We start from the raw sequence: 15,578 nt of genomic DNA on the forward strand, positions 1-15,578 counted from the left end.
TTAGTTAATGGTTCTCGGGCTGCAGATTGGTTGTTGGCGGTGAGCCGTGAACAGAGTGGATGGGAGGGTGGGGAGAGAGGACGTAGGGCTGCATCCATCGGGTGGATGGAGAGGGGTGAGAAGAGGATTCTCATCACGTCGGTTAAAGTTGGAGGAGGTATCGTCGACACAAATGATTATCGATCGCCTGTGTGGGCGAGCTGGCCGAGCTGCGTTGTGTCTCCATACGTCTGCGTGTGTATAGCGTGTGTGCGTTTTTGTACGTCGGGGTGTACAGCTTGTGCTGAAGACAAAGTACATTCTGCCACAGTCTGAGGCAACATGAGTCATTGTTTCCAAAACAGAGACTGCCCACTCTGCGCCTGACAAGTTTGCAGTGTGTGTGTGTGTGTGTGTGTTTAGTACATCCATGTAATCAGCATACAAATTCTAACTAGGTCAAAGTGTGCAAACAAACACACAAGACACTGACACAACTACACACACAACCAGCAGTGGTGAACATGCCCCACATGGCCACTTAGTCACACACAACACTCAGTGTGGGCACGACGGCACCAACCAGCGAAAAAAGACCAGCTATCACCATGGCAACTTCTGGGCCGTGTACCAATCGGAGGTCAACTCGATGAGGTAATGTTCTCGAAAAGCCTTCTGGGCATGTGCGACTCTATCAAAATCGCTTGCACGTGCACACGCTGACACACACACGCTGACACACACACACACACACACACTTTAAGCGGATAATACTGTACATATGCAGAGCACCGACACACACAAAGATAAATTAGGCAGGATCTGTATAAAATTCCGAGAGCTCCGGTACAATGCAACAACTCCCCGTTACATAACATGATTCCATAACTCATGCAGCATGGACAGACAACAAAGAGGGGCAGAGCACTGCGGCAGCGCTGATACTCTTCCTGCAGAGTGATTGATGTTGCATCATGCTCTAATAATGATCCATGAAACATACGAGACCAGTTCTGCAAAACACTGATCCAGGTCATTAATCATATCGGGTATGTATTTTTAGTTTTTTGGGATCGTGTCCAGATGTGCAGATCCCCTGGTAAACGCTGACCTCTGTGCTTGAAGGCCCTTTGACCCCTCTCTCTGTGACAGGCCGTTTATCAATCAGCGTTCTTGTCCGTACTTTTCTCTACTCGTGTTCTCGTGGGTACATGTTCCAATTCAAAGTCCGCTTCTCGCAAAGCACGGATGTGACTTGATCCTCCCACCTTCCAGAGGATGCATCAGAGGAGCCTTGTGTGTACTCTGGCCAGCCGATATCCCACAATGCATTTCGCACCAGCAACCAGAAACAATGGCGGAGGAGAAAATAAACAACTGACAGTTGACTTCTTCTAAATACTACTGTTGTTGAGTCACGGAATGTAATTTTTCGCGAGAAGTTAGGACCGTAGTTTAAAAATCAGATATGCGGTCGGTTTGTCATGATTTAGCCCAATAAAGATCTGCGCCGTTGATTTGAGGTTCTGCTCACTCAGGGACCCCGCAGCGCCGGGCGGTCAGCACTCCGCCGAGAGCAGCCTGATGTCGGCAGGACTTTTTTAAAATGCTTTGCTGGCTCTGATGTCTCCGTAGCGGTTAAACATGAGAAATAATAATAGTTTTTTGGAGAATCAAATGAGCACAAAGAGTTTATTATGTATTCACAGATAACGTTAAATCAGTTTGACTGAGGGTTAAGAGTTTAACTAAACTTTACTGTTGAACTCCAGCAGTGTCTTTTTACTTTTGACGGAATTGTTTGAATTTATGTTTAATATAACTATATATATATTTGTATGTGTATATATATATATATATACACAAATGTATATAAACACACATAAATATATATAAAAATGTATGATATATGTATAAAATATATTTATAATATATACATACATATAAATAAACTATATATTTATAAACACAATATATACAAATATATATATGTATATATTTATAAACATAATATATACAAATATGTATATATAACATATTTATTATATATATATATATAGACTATATAATGATAAACACAATATATATGTTTTTATTTTTTACACAATATATATACAATAATATGTTTATGATAATTTTCTTTTGGATTTTGTGTATATATATATATCACACACACAATTCAAAATAAAATAATACAATTTAAAGGATAATGAAAAAAGCAGGCGTGTCATATTTTGTTTGACTGTAAAAATGCTTTAAAGTGAATAATTGGAGTAAACTCATGAGCAAGAACAGCTGATGTGGTGACATCACCAAGTCAGCTGCTGTTATAATTGCAGAAAGACCGTCCTCTGTCCTCCGGTCCTTTGGAGTCTAGACTCCCAACACCAAAGTCCAAAATTACACAAGTCTGTACTCAGCGTACTTGGAATTGATAAACGGCTTTAGAGCGTAGTCACCCACCCTCTGGTTCCGGCCTCAGGGAAACACTTTTCGCTCCGTCAGCATGTTTGCCGTAGTCTGTACCTTCAGCGGCCAGTTTAGGCATATAAAATGCTCCCAATCTCGTATTATGCAGCATTAAGAAGGGGGTGTGGTTACAATGACAGATCTTTTTAAAGGTGTGTCCTACATGAGGGGGGGGGGGATATTAGGGACTCTCAAAATAATTCAGTCAAGCAGAACCATCCCGAACCATGACCTCAATGCAAATATATGCAATTGATACTGACGCTTTTTCAGACCCTTTGGTGTCACTTTCTAACGCCGGAAGGACATAGTTGTGAATTCAACAAAAAACCTTGTTTAGGTTTAGGCAACAAAACCCCATTACCTAGGTCAGGGGTCGGCAACCTTTCCTATTCAAAGAGACATTTGGCCCTATTTTCCACCAAATAAGATGTGTCACAGATATCACAGCTTGTACATTTATAAATATATATATATATATATATATATATATATATCAAAACTATAGTTGGTTGTATTTATGAGATTCTAGAACCAGAATAAAGACAATTGTTGACATTGTATTGCTATGTTACCAGTTATAACAACATCAAACTCTTATGAAGAGTAGAAACGAAAATCCACTGCCCTCCAACATTCAAACCAAACTTTTCACACATGTCAGCAAAGATTTGCAAGCAAGCGACCGCTTTTCATTCATATTCCATCGGACCTGTCCATGTCTATCAGGCCACCTACTGTCCATGAAGCCGGTGTGCCTGCGGGGATGTCAGCGGCTGCATTTCTCCGCAGCCTTTCTCCGCGTTTCCGCCATAACATGCGTAGGATTGCTCTCGTGCAACGACCCCTCTGCTCTCAACATATATGTGGGTTTGCGTGTCAAGCCTGCATGCTAAATTCCTCTGAGTGCCTCCATGTCAGCTCCTTTCAGTCAATTACTTGGAGTATGTGCACATCCTGGGCCCCAGTGCTGACCTCCCACCACTGCCCGAGCAAGCCAGGTGCGCGTGTGTTTGTATCGGCAATGTGTGTGTGCGTCCGTGTGTGTACGTCTCTCGACACAAAAGCTATTCTTTGTGCCCAATATACTGGATTGGATTTGCGGAGTTGGATTTGACGGTTTTCTGGAAAAATGTGCATGAGTGGGGAGAGAAATACCAGTCATAACATTTCATTTATTCTCAATGTGGGCCTTATGATTCAGATCTTTTGGATGAAACATTTAAAGAAAGGTAAAATGCCACGACAAAAGGCTCATCAAAGAGAAGCAGACATGCCATTAAGATGAAACCTATGAGCAGACCCTGAGGAATTCTACGGAAATTATCACTGATGACATAATTACTAATGATTCATTACTCTCAAAATAGCAAAAACAAGACGAGAAGTTTGGATTTCCCTCCCTCTGTTCACACCCTTGGGTCCTTTGAAGTGATGGCGGACTGGCAGGTTTTGTAACAGTTTAGCTCCACGCCTTCCTTTTTGTAATAGTTGTTTTCATCCTGTCTCACCATCTGTCAGTCCAACTCCCCTCACCTGCCTCTGATCTCTCCCTCGTTAGTCCCTCATTCCCTTCACCTGGTCCTCACGCCCTTCTCACCTGCAGCCCATCCCCTCATTAGTCCCTCACTATTTAGCTCCCTCACTTCCACTTGTCCTCTGCCAGATTGTCTTGTGTTTTCGTGCCAAGTTCTCCAGCGTTATTAGAGTATATTCCTGACCTGCCTGTTCCGACCCTGCCTGCCTGTCCTGACCTCTGATTCTCTGCCCTGCCCCTTTTTGGACTTGTTTGCTTCTTCGATTGATCTCCCAACCGGCCGGTCCTCTACGGGGTCGGATCAGTCTCAATAATTGCAAATGCACACGGAGAGACTCACAGATGCAAACACACAGATTCACAAATGTATAAAATTTACAAATGCACGCAGAAAGATTCACAAATACATTCCAGTGCACATGTGAATACATTACTATTTATATAATTGTGAAAGAAAAATCACAAATATATTTATGCATTTCTATGTGGGTTTGTCTATTTGTTTGTGGATTTATATGCATTTATTTGTGGATCGCACTGCATTTGTTTGTGGATCGCGACACATTTGTGCACTGGTTTTTGAGAATCCCCTGCCGTGGCACCAATCCGCAAATGCGTTTTTTGCATTCCCACCATGGAGGGGCGGGGCTTATCTCCGTGGCTTGACTGCTGCTACTCTGGTAGCGCTGGAAGCGGCAGTCGGTGACAGACAGCGAGCTGTGTGAGCCGGCGGGTGATGGTATCAACCCAGACACGAGGGCGTTAGATGTTCTGACTTGTGTGTGGGAAGTCTTTAACAAGTATGAAGCAGAACTAGTGGTTGTTTACTCTATGGGGATGAAGGAAAAGTTAATTGTTTCCACGGCGTCAGGCCACAGAGATAAGCCCCGCCCCTCTAAGGCGGGAATGAAGTGAATGACGCTCATGTGATTGGTTGAAAATGAATCTTTCTGCATGCATTTGTAAATTCAATATATTTGTGAATTGTTCTGTGCGCATTTTTGGGTCTCTGTGTGTATTTGCAAATATTGAGACCGTAGTCCTCCTCTCCGCCCCCCTCTCCATATCAGTTTACCCGGCCGGTTACATCCTTCTAACTTTCATTCACTGTAGAAATTCAGACTGTAATAATAATTGCTTCATAATGATGTCTTTTTTTTCACTTCAAGCCTCACTGAGGACAAATTCACGAATGCAGTAGTTTGTTAGCGGTAAGATGTCTTTAGGATATTCGTCAAACTTCTGCAAATTTGCAAAACTGGGAGCAAGGTAAACCTTCTCAGGGTGCTCCAACTAACTAACTCATTTCGGTTTGGTTCATTTAGTCAGGTGTGAAAGTTGTCAATCTTACTCCGGTAACCTGTGAACCCCACGAACAGTCCGAGGACGCCTGACGGAGCGGTCCCAGTCCGCTCCATCCCCCCGTGGCGGTCCACAAGCGTACGTGGACTTATCTCGGTTGGATTGCAACGCAGCATCGTGAACGCAAAAAGCAACAAGACATATTATTTTCCTTGGTCTGAACCAAGTGAGCCAAACTACAGGCATGAATAAGCGTGGCATTGACAGTCGTCCGCGAATTACTCGGTTAGCAGGAGAAACATTACTTTACTGTCTCATTGAAGAGCAACAAACAGACTCAAAACCAGGATTGTAAGTGTTCATGAACTCAACACTCAAGAGTGAGAACAGGTTCAGGGTCGGATGAAACGGCTGCACTGAAGAGCCCTTTTTCTACACACCGCCAGGCGTGTGTCCCGCCTCCCTCCTCCCTCCTCCCTCCTCCCCTCCCTCTCTACTCTCTCCACAGTGCAGCCTAAATTTTGAATTTTTTTAGCTCCTCGCCTCCTCCCAAAAATAAAGTACGGAGTCAGAGCACTCCCTGGTGGTGCCAACCCTGAACTTCAGCAACCCAAACTTGGCAAACTTTTTCTTTTGCTTTCCGTCGGATTCGTGACTCCGGCTCCATTCAGCCGCCGCAGCAGGACTGACTCGACCCGGTTGGGCCTCAGCGGGAGGTCGTATCGGTTTGAATGCAAAGAGGAGAGCGGGAGCCGAGCCGCGACTGTTCCTGATGAGCCACCTGTCGCTCCTCCGGTGTGTTACGGAGCATTCACACAGCACTCACTCACTACACTGTGAGAACCTCAATAGATCGCATCGCTTCACGGTCCGTCTTTCTTTCTTTAGGTTCTTTCTTTCACGTCTCATAGGGTCCATTGGACCTGGCTGGGTCCGATGCCATGGCCCTGCTGATGCCCCGCCCACTCCCCCTCTCTACCTCCATCTGCCTGATGGATTGTGGAGGTCTGGGTCGTGGTCCATGCCGACTACCAACTATTCATACACTCTGTCATACTCATTGAATGTGTTGTTACTCTGTAATGATTCCTTCTGGTCACATGGCATCGACTGCTTCTGTCCATCCTAGAGAGGGATCCTCCTCTGTTGCTCTCCTGAAGGTTTCTTTCCCTTTTTCCCCCTGAAGGGTTGTTTGAGAGTTTTTCATGATCCGATGTGAGGTCTTGGGACAGGGATGTCTATGTGTACAGATTGTAAAGCACTCTGAGGTAAATGTGTATATTGTGATAATGGGCTATATTAAATAAACTGAATTAAATTGAATACTTTACAAACCAGGTAAATTATTAAAAAGGGCTTCTTGTCATTCAGACATTTGATGGAAATGTCGTGATTTTCCGCACCTGGAACATAAGAAAGAGCGAAGGCATTGAGCTATGACATTGAGAACACGAGGGTTCTCTGCGGTCACTGCACCTGTGGATTGTTTTTCAGAATTATTTTGACGCTGAATAAGAGTTCATCTCCGTGGCTTAACGGATGACGATTTTGAGAGTGAGGGACAACGCTCACCTTCCATAGACAATAGAGCTTTGCTGCCTAATTTATGTATTCTGCTGTCATCTAGTCACACTTAACACAAATACATTTACCTGGCACCTGGTAGGTTCTGTCACTTCATAAGGTCAACTCAAGCTTGTTTTTATTTTTTTAACTATTTTAGTCACAAAGAAAAATAGATAATGAAAACACCTTTATCGTCTGATGTGACTCTTCCTCTTTTACAACCTAAAGTGTCTCTGGATAAATTAACTCGTCATATTATCTTATCTTTCTGTGAACTACATAACCCGAGACCCGTGCCGCGTTGGAAGAGTTCCAAATCCTGACAATTGCTCGCATTTCTGTCCTTAAAATGATTTTAATGGCGTATGTACCTGAGTCCAGAGCCTGACGCAGCTCCGCGGGTCCGCCGGACGCTGGAGGAACTCGATACAGAGACTCGTTGTTCAAACCTGCAGTAAAAAAAGAAACCGGTAGAAAAAGAGGGAGGAAGTCAGCTGGGTGTCAGCCTGAAAACATGTGATCCTTTTACGATGCGACAAAAGAAAATGCAGTCATTCAAACTTTATAAATAATGTTACATCTTACATTAGAGCTCCAGATTACTGATGCCGAGTAAAATTAGTTTTGTTCACACACTTCTGCTGAAATATAAAATGAAATATGAAACTCAAAAGTGAAAAAGTGAAATGAGAAGATGGATCTCAAGCTCATATCTGTGTGTTATTGTACCGACACTGGAGTCAGAATGTTATTAGCCTAGCTTAGCATGAAGACTGGAAACTGCTCACCTGTAGTTCAAAAACACACACACACCGACACCTCTGAAGCTCATTAGATAAGGTTGTTGTGCAGTCCATCGATAAACCAAAATGTAAAGTTACATCCTAGAAGATTGTTGACTTCACAGTCCGGTTTGATGCACAAACAAGATACACAAGTGTGAGATTCAGAAGTGTTGATAGGCAGATAATGATTCCCATACTTCCAGTCTTAAGGCTAACCCTAAACCTCAGATTTGTGTACACACACACACACACACACGAGACATGAGATTGGTACCCATCTGACCATCACACGAAAACATCTACACGTTATACTCATCCCAAAAGTAAAAATACATTTGAGATTGTTCCTTTATTGAATTTGCTGGCTACACATCTGTGTTTCAGTTTGCATTTCCTCACCGTGTTTCTCGACGGCTTCGATGAGTCTCCGAATAGCCACAGGAGCCGCTGCAGACAGAAGCTCCGCCTCCACGCCTGAGAGAGAGAGAGAGAGAGCAAGATTATGTTTTATTAATTTACATAAAACAACAACTATGGTTCCCTTTATGACTTTCTTCCTTACAACACCCCCAACTATTTATTTGTTAATGCTGCATGGTAAAGTCAACAATTCACTTTTATTGTGCCAAATTCATTTTTAAACAACCTATTTAGTAAAGAAAATCATTATTCTATGTGTTGTTTTCGCTCCATAAAACCGATTCCTGCACAAGACAAAATTACACTATGAATTAAGAATGACTGAGTTCATAATGGAAATAGAAATGTACCTTAAATTAAATTAGTAACATAAATCATCAGACAACGTTTACTATTGAAGGGAAAGATGCTCTGCTCGGCCACTTATTACCACGAGCATCGTCTACCATTCACCCATCTACAGTTGAACCAGAGTGTGTGTGAGACTGATGGTTTTGCGCATCTTAATTTGGAAGACAGTTTCACATGTCCAAGTTATGAATAAAACATTAAGCATTAGAGCTGCAGGTAAACTCCCCAGCTGTTTTTTAAACACGTGGCAGGCCTGCAATAGAATTAAAGATATCTGATTTGGGAGTGGCTAAATTGGCCATGAAAATAATCAGATATCTGCATAGATTTCAATATTGTGCATATATATATATATATACATATACATATATGTATGTATATATGTATGTATACATACATATATATATACATACACACACATATATTTACACATATATATATACACACATATAGACATATATATGTAGACATATAGCTATATATATACTGTACATATAGACATATATATAAATATATACTAAGACATGTATACACATATATATAAATATATACATATAGACATGTATACACATATATAGACATATATATATAAACAGGTATATATATAAATATTAGGGCTGTCAGCGTTAACGTGTTAATCTATGCGATTAATTTGGCCGCGATTAACGCACTAAAATATTTTAACGCAATTAACGCAACTTTGTTTACTTCCGGTGTGCGTTGAAGTTTTTGCACTCCTCTGAGTGTCAAGCCGCGGCAGTCCGCCTCCTTCCTCCCGTCTGCTCCTCGATATTCACAGAGACGCGGGGCGGGAGGTGCAGGGGACTTTTTTTTTTGCCCCGCTCGATGCGCGTGCAGACACGCCGACATGGAGCTCTGCGGCGAGACGGAGAGCCGAGAAGAGTGAACGACACGTCGAGACAGAATGACATGCTGCTGTAGAGACGACCAACAACAGACGTTTAGTTTAATACAAGAACAAACACGTCTTTAAGGAAAGAACCGTACATTACTTCTGCTGTCATCTGGCGCTATAGAGAACATTTGAGGAGGGCGGGGCCTCACCCTGATAGAATGGTGGGGGAAACACTGGGATGTGTCACATGCAAAAGACTTTAAAAGGTGAATTTACATTGTTTTGTAAAATCGAGAAAATGAGCCCAGCCTCCAGAGGGTTAACGTGACATATTGTCAGTTTACCAAGGCCACTTGTTCTGCTGCTGTTCAGTGTTAAAGATGACAGGACCAATGGGGTCTCTAATACACCTTGTTTACTAATCTGATGTTTCACTGAAGAAACAATTTATCATCCACGATATTAAATACCTCGCTGGCACTTTATAGGTAGGAGCCTCTTTGAAAACACAGCTCTGTGTGAAGTTTTGTCTTTAAAAAGAATACAATTAAACAAGTGTCTAAAATACACGCTGTCTGAAGTGATTACTCGTTCATTTAGAAGATTTAGTCTTTAGAAGAAAAAAAAACTTTTAATCGCGATTAATGAATTTCAAAATGTGCGATTAATTAGTTAAATTTTTTTTAATCGATTGACAGCCCTAATAAATATATATATATACACATAGACATATGTGTATATAGACATGTGTGTATATATATATATATACACACATATATATACACACACATACATATAAATAACACGTATATAGTTGCTCAGCCTTGGATGCAATAAGAGTCAGAAGGTGATTTCTCATTCTTGCACATCACAATGCATAGATTACATCAGGGGTGCTCAATACGTCGATCGCGACCGACCAGTCGATCGCGGCGTAGTATTGGTAGATCGCATGACATTAAAAAAAATTTGCCCGCCCCCCTGTAATTTTCTCTTTTGCACGTCTTTGTTCTTTTATTAAACTAAACAGCCGTCTGTTGTTGATCGTCTCTACACAACAGCATGTCATTTCTGTCTCTACGTGTCGCGTTAACACTTCTCGGCTTTCCGTCTCGCGTGTCGCAGAGTGCGCACATCGGGACGGAGCAAAAAAATAATAACTTGCAGCCCCCCCCCCCCCCCTCATTCCCTCTCCAACTCCCATCTCTAATCTCCCTTTGATTCTGTCATCCTCGTAATCATCGATCCCACCCTGCTTCCTCTCTGCTGCTCACCAACTCTCAGCCTCGCTGCCCGAATAAGCTATTCCCTCGCTCTTTTGTTGACAATCGTGTCATATCACACAACACACACTGCCAAGTGACAGTCACACCGAGTTCAATAAAACGTGTCCTTTGAAGCTCACACGCTCGCACACACACACACGAACACACGGTGGCATACACACGAGCCAATAATCGCATTAATCTTTCGTCGAGGAAACAACAACAAACACATATCTGCTGCTTTTACAGGTGTACCGACCTGTCTGCTGTACCGAATGTGTTTTGTAATGTGTCAGGCGGGTGTGTGTGTGTGTGTGTGTGTGTGTATTTGTATAAGTGCATGCATGCGAGTGTGAGCAACAAGAGGCGGCAGGGGAAATTCCAGAGATAAAGGTTGTTAAATGTACAGTGCTTCCATTAACGTCACTGTCACAAGCCATCACAGAGGCAATATCTCACCCCGAGGAGAGAGGAGAGGAGAATTAAAAAGACAAAGAGACAGAGAAAGAGACGGCAAAAGAGGATGAAAAGAGGTGGGCAAGCAGAGGTGGAGGAGGAAAAAAAGACAAAAGGAGTCGAAAATTAAAAGTGGAAGAGAAAAGAGGGCGGGCAAAAGAGAAGAGGGCGAAAAGACAAAAAGAAGAGGACAAATGGATGATGAGAGGAAAAAGGTGAAGAATGTGAAGAGTGTAACAAAAGAGGAGAAGAGATGGGAGGTTAAAAAGCCATGAAGACAAAATAAGAGAACAACGAGAGAAGAGAGGAAAATAACTGAGATGGAGAGAAAGAGCAACGTCGAAGAAGACAAAAAGAACAGAAGAGAGAACAGATGAGAAGGAAGAGACAATAGAGAAGAGGAAAACCGAGAAACAAAGAGACAAGGGGAAGAGAGAGAGAAGAAGAAGAAGAAAAAGAAGAGGAAATTAGACTAGGACAAAAGTGAAGAGGACAGAAACAAAACAAAGAGAGGAGTAAAAAGAAGAACAGGAGGGACGATGGAGACATGGTCCAAAAAAAGTGAAACAAGAAAAAGACAAAAGGTGACGAGAGAAGAAGAGGACAACGTAATAAAAGCAAAGGGAATGGACAAAGAGAGAAGAGAAGAAGACAAAAGAAAAGAGAAGAAAAAGAATAGAACAAATGGAAAAAAGACAGTGAAGGAAGAGGCCAATGCAGAAGAGAGGAGAGACAAAAGAGAGGAGAAGAAGACAAAGGAGAGGAGGAGAGGAGAGAGGAGCTGCTGATAAGGAACAATGAGGCTCTGCAGCAGATCAGCCTCCCACCAGCTCCTATGGACGTCGTATGGAGCCGCACACAAAGGCACCAACACATTAACACACCGACACACCGTGCACACTCCCATAAACAGGCAGTAAAGACTGTGCATCCACAGCCGCGGAAGTGAGAGACAAAGAGAGGGGAAAACACAGTGTGAGAATGTGTGTGTGTGTGTGTGTCCTCTGAGGTGTTCTGTCATTAAAATATGCTCCATTGCATCATCCTGCACGGACCCATACACTGGTGTGTACGCACGTTCCACGAGCCGATGTCATTCCTGCAGCGTGAACACAAAGAGACGGAAACTCACGGGAAGACGGACACACTCGGACACACACGGACACACACGGACACACACGGACACACTCGCACATCTGTGTTCCCCCTGCGGACAGCTGTGGTCTCCGATCAGCAGTGCAAAAATGATTCATTGATCAGGAGCTGGCATTATGACGTAGACACTGAACCACTGCTCTTTTTAATATAAACTGATGAAAGACACACACACACACACACAGTGTACACACTTGCAAGAAAAACCAAGATAAGCACCAAGATAAGAGAGCGGAGTTATAGATTGAGATGTCTGCATTACATCGATGTAAGGTGGATGGAATGCTATGGGGGCTCTGTAGATCACATATTAGGATATTTTCTTGATACATCACATTTAGGTCAAATACTTAAACACAGAGTATGAAAGGGGGAATTCATTCATTTGTTATGTTCATGGGAGATAAGCAAGTTTGATCTTCATCCCCGAGTTCCTCTGCAGTGGTTTTAAAGTCTCCGATCGTTCTCCTCCGTCAGTCGGGGGAGGAGGCTGGCTCTCCTGCTGCAGTAACAGGCAGCGGCAGCAGGGGGCAGCTGACTCCAGGCCTGTCTGGACAGCACTGTGGCCTCTTATCGGAGAGCTGCTGGAGAGGGACCACGAGGGGGGTTCACTTCTGCCCTTTCAAGAGTAGCAACCAAAATCTGTTCCAATGAAAATGGTTCCGCTGCCAGAATTTGACCCAAAGGTAGACCGAATATAAAGAAATGATGTATGCATGGACATGAAAACTGGTTTCAAGTCGAGTGGGATTAATAATAAATATGTTTATCTTTATTTTACCTTTTTTTTTTTAGAAAGTTACGACAAGGTGATTTTAACTAATGTTGATTCGATCTGGTCTACACAAGAGACCATCGGCAAGAAGATCGTCTGTTCCTGTATAGCTATTCTTAATGCCCGTCATGGCGTTGGGTCGGAAATAAAAATCCAGACGAACTTCTGCAGGTCCAACCGGAAACTCCTCAACTCTAGTGGGTACTAAAGTTGGCATTAAATGAGGGGTTTTCCAAAAGGGACGCTGGTGCTCAAAAACACTACCCCTTTAGTCCACAGGGGCCGCCAAAAGTTTTACTCTATGCGCCGATTATAATTCATTCTTTATCGTACCCCGTTTCATCCGAGTCCTGCGGTCCCTACTGCACCAAGGCTGTTTAACCACTGGCTAAAAAATTATTGAAATAAATGGACATTAAACACTTTGATGGTCGTGTGCACGGACAGTAAGGAAGTTGCAAGGGTTATTAATTGCTAGGTTGATTCTTTTCACTCCCTCCCCCCCCCCCCCTTTTCTCTTGAAAGAATGCCAATTCTCTCTGGATTTCTGTTATCTTCTTGTGCTGTAGCGAGACATTTCTCATGTTCTGCCACAGCATTAAAAAGTGAGGGGAAAAAAAGCTGGAAAAAAGGTAGAGCGAGAGATGAGGTGACTTGCCGGCTGCTGGAGCGTGACGACCGTATCCTGTTACCAATGTGAAGGCTTGAAATGACAATCTCCTCTCTACTTTGCCTTTCCACTTCCTCCTGCTCCTCCCCCTTCCCCTCCGCCTGCCAGTCGCTCCACTGTTCTTTGTTTCTTCTCCACTGTTCTCCAGCCTCTCTTCTTCTTCTTCTTCTCAGCTCCACATCCAATTATTGTTGAGGCCAACTGGAATACGAGAAGTTGGTCTTCTTCAGTTTGTAGATAAGATGAAGGTAACCGCGGATAGCTTCCATTGTGCAATGCACACGTTGAAGGTTTGCATTGGTCCTTCATGAGTCAATTCTGCAGCTTTACAACGGCACCGCGAGACATCGTGACAAAAGACTGCGGGAAACATTCGAGAGCGCCTTGCCTCATGCTCCTATTTGGTGCAGTGATTACATTTCACTGTAGCTTTAAGAAACTATTGAGAGCTAGTTCAAGTACGACTAGTGTCTTGACATGCGGGGTACATGGATCTAACCCAACATCGCCGTTAATTTCCGTTTGGGCAAAATTGGACGAGCCGACAACAATTTAGAGCAATTGAACATGACGTAGGGCAAAGCGACAGGAAGTAGCAAAGAGACCTTGTGTGTCCTTGCAGAGATGAGCAACGATGGTTTAGCATCTGTACAAGTGTTGCCGCTTTCGGCATCAAATTCTGCAAGATCATTGGTTTGCTCTGGCCGATGCATTTCAGATTCGGTCTGGCGCTGCGAGGCCACGAGATAGACGGTTACGATCGGTCCATCGGATCTCAAGTTGTTGGAAGTCTTTTCCGAAGCGCATGGGAAAACCAAAAGCATCCGCCAGAGAATTAAAAACAGAAAGCTCGCAGATTCATCTTCAGTCGTGGACCCTCAGCAGGTCCAACATTTGGATCAACAAGTTTAATCCAAAATCTTTCCTTTTCTTCATGGTCAATTTAGACAAAGAAAAAGAAATAACGCTTTAACACAAAACTCAGTTGACCTTTTTCTGCATCTGAATTGCTGCAACCCCAAAGCAATGAACATTAACAGCCATTACGCCCAAGTTAAGTCCTTTCATGGACGTCGCTGTTGAGTATGTTGGTGAAAACCGTTTCTAGCTTTGCCTTTTCGTCCCAGTCGGAGCAAACAGCCCCGGTGTCTCGAAAGCAGCAACTCGGCCATACACACACACACACATAAGCATACATGCATACACATACGCTCACATATGGGCATGGACACTGCCTTTGTCCTGAAATTCAACTTTCTACTTCATGGTCTCTGACGGCAAGGAGGCAGATTTATATTCATGCAGCGCCGACAGTCAGACAGAAGCTAAGCGCTATGGATGGCGTCTTGCACGCAAACAAATGCAAGTCATCTGTCTCGCTTTGTGACCACATGCAGCCGCTGCATTAAATGCACATTACATCTGTCTTCCGGGCTGCTCAAAATATGTTGACGTGTGTATTTATTTCACTTTTCCACTGCCTTGACTTTGGAAATTACGTCCGCTGTTCGTCTTCGTTCGTCGCTGCTGCTGGCGAAGAGAAACGGCCGACATCGGTCCACATTAAAGCGGGAGGACGTCGGACAGATGCAGTTACTCATGTCGTGCAATACACACACACACACACAAACACTTTAATTATGTAAGAATCAGCCCAGCGTGATTTCAATTAGTGCCAGCCATTTTCCCAAATCATTGCGTATGTTTTAAGACGGGGGTTTCCCTCCCAGCTCCGAGCCTAACAGTGGAAATCGACTCTCATAGAAAAGAAGAATCCGTGAGAGAAAACATCTTTGACACATTTATATTTATAGGTCGACATATTCAGCCGTGTTAAATTGCCGTTGGAAGCAGAGACTTTGTTTTGGGAAAACGGCCTTTTCCCAGAGTGTGTTTCAAGGAGACATTGACACCAGAGAGACAAGCGCTTATTAATGCAAGACACTCTAGGTTTCCTTTTTCAAATATTTAGTGTTGTTCTCTTCTCCGAGA

The 15,578-nt window shown here is 43.3% G+C and overlaps 1 protein-coding gene across 2 annotated transcripts in view; it reads right to left on the bottom strand.

Moving 5' to 3' along the window:
* The window catches only part of pik3r3b (phosphoinositide-3-kinase, regulatory subunit 3b (gamma)), a 173,891-nt gene that overhangs the window by 113,347 nt on the left and 44,966 nt on the right, over window positions 1-15,578 (bottom strand). For both annotated transcript variants that reach the window (XM_056414558.1, XM_056414559.1), the window contains 2 exons: window positions 8,038-8,112; window positions 7,225-7,302 (listed from right to left, as the gene is read on the bottom strand). In XM_056414558.1, the coding sequence (XP_056270533.1) occupies window positions 7,225-7,302; window positions 8,038-8,112 (153 nt within the window). The remainder of the gene's footprint in view (window positions 1-7,224; window positions 7,303-8,037; window positions 8,113-15,578) is intronic.

Source organism: Pseudoliparis swirei, chromosome 5 (genome assembly GCF_029220125.1).
Source record: "Pseudoliparis swirei isolate HS2019 ecotype Mariana Trench chromosome 5, NWPU_hadal_v1, whole genome shotgun sequence".
Classification (NCBI taxonomy): domain Eukaryota; kingdom Metazoa; phylum Chordata; class Actinopteri; order Perciformes; family Liparidae; genus Pseudoliparis; species Pseudoliparis swirei.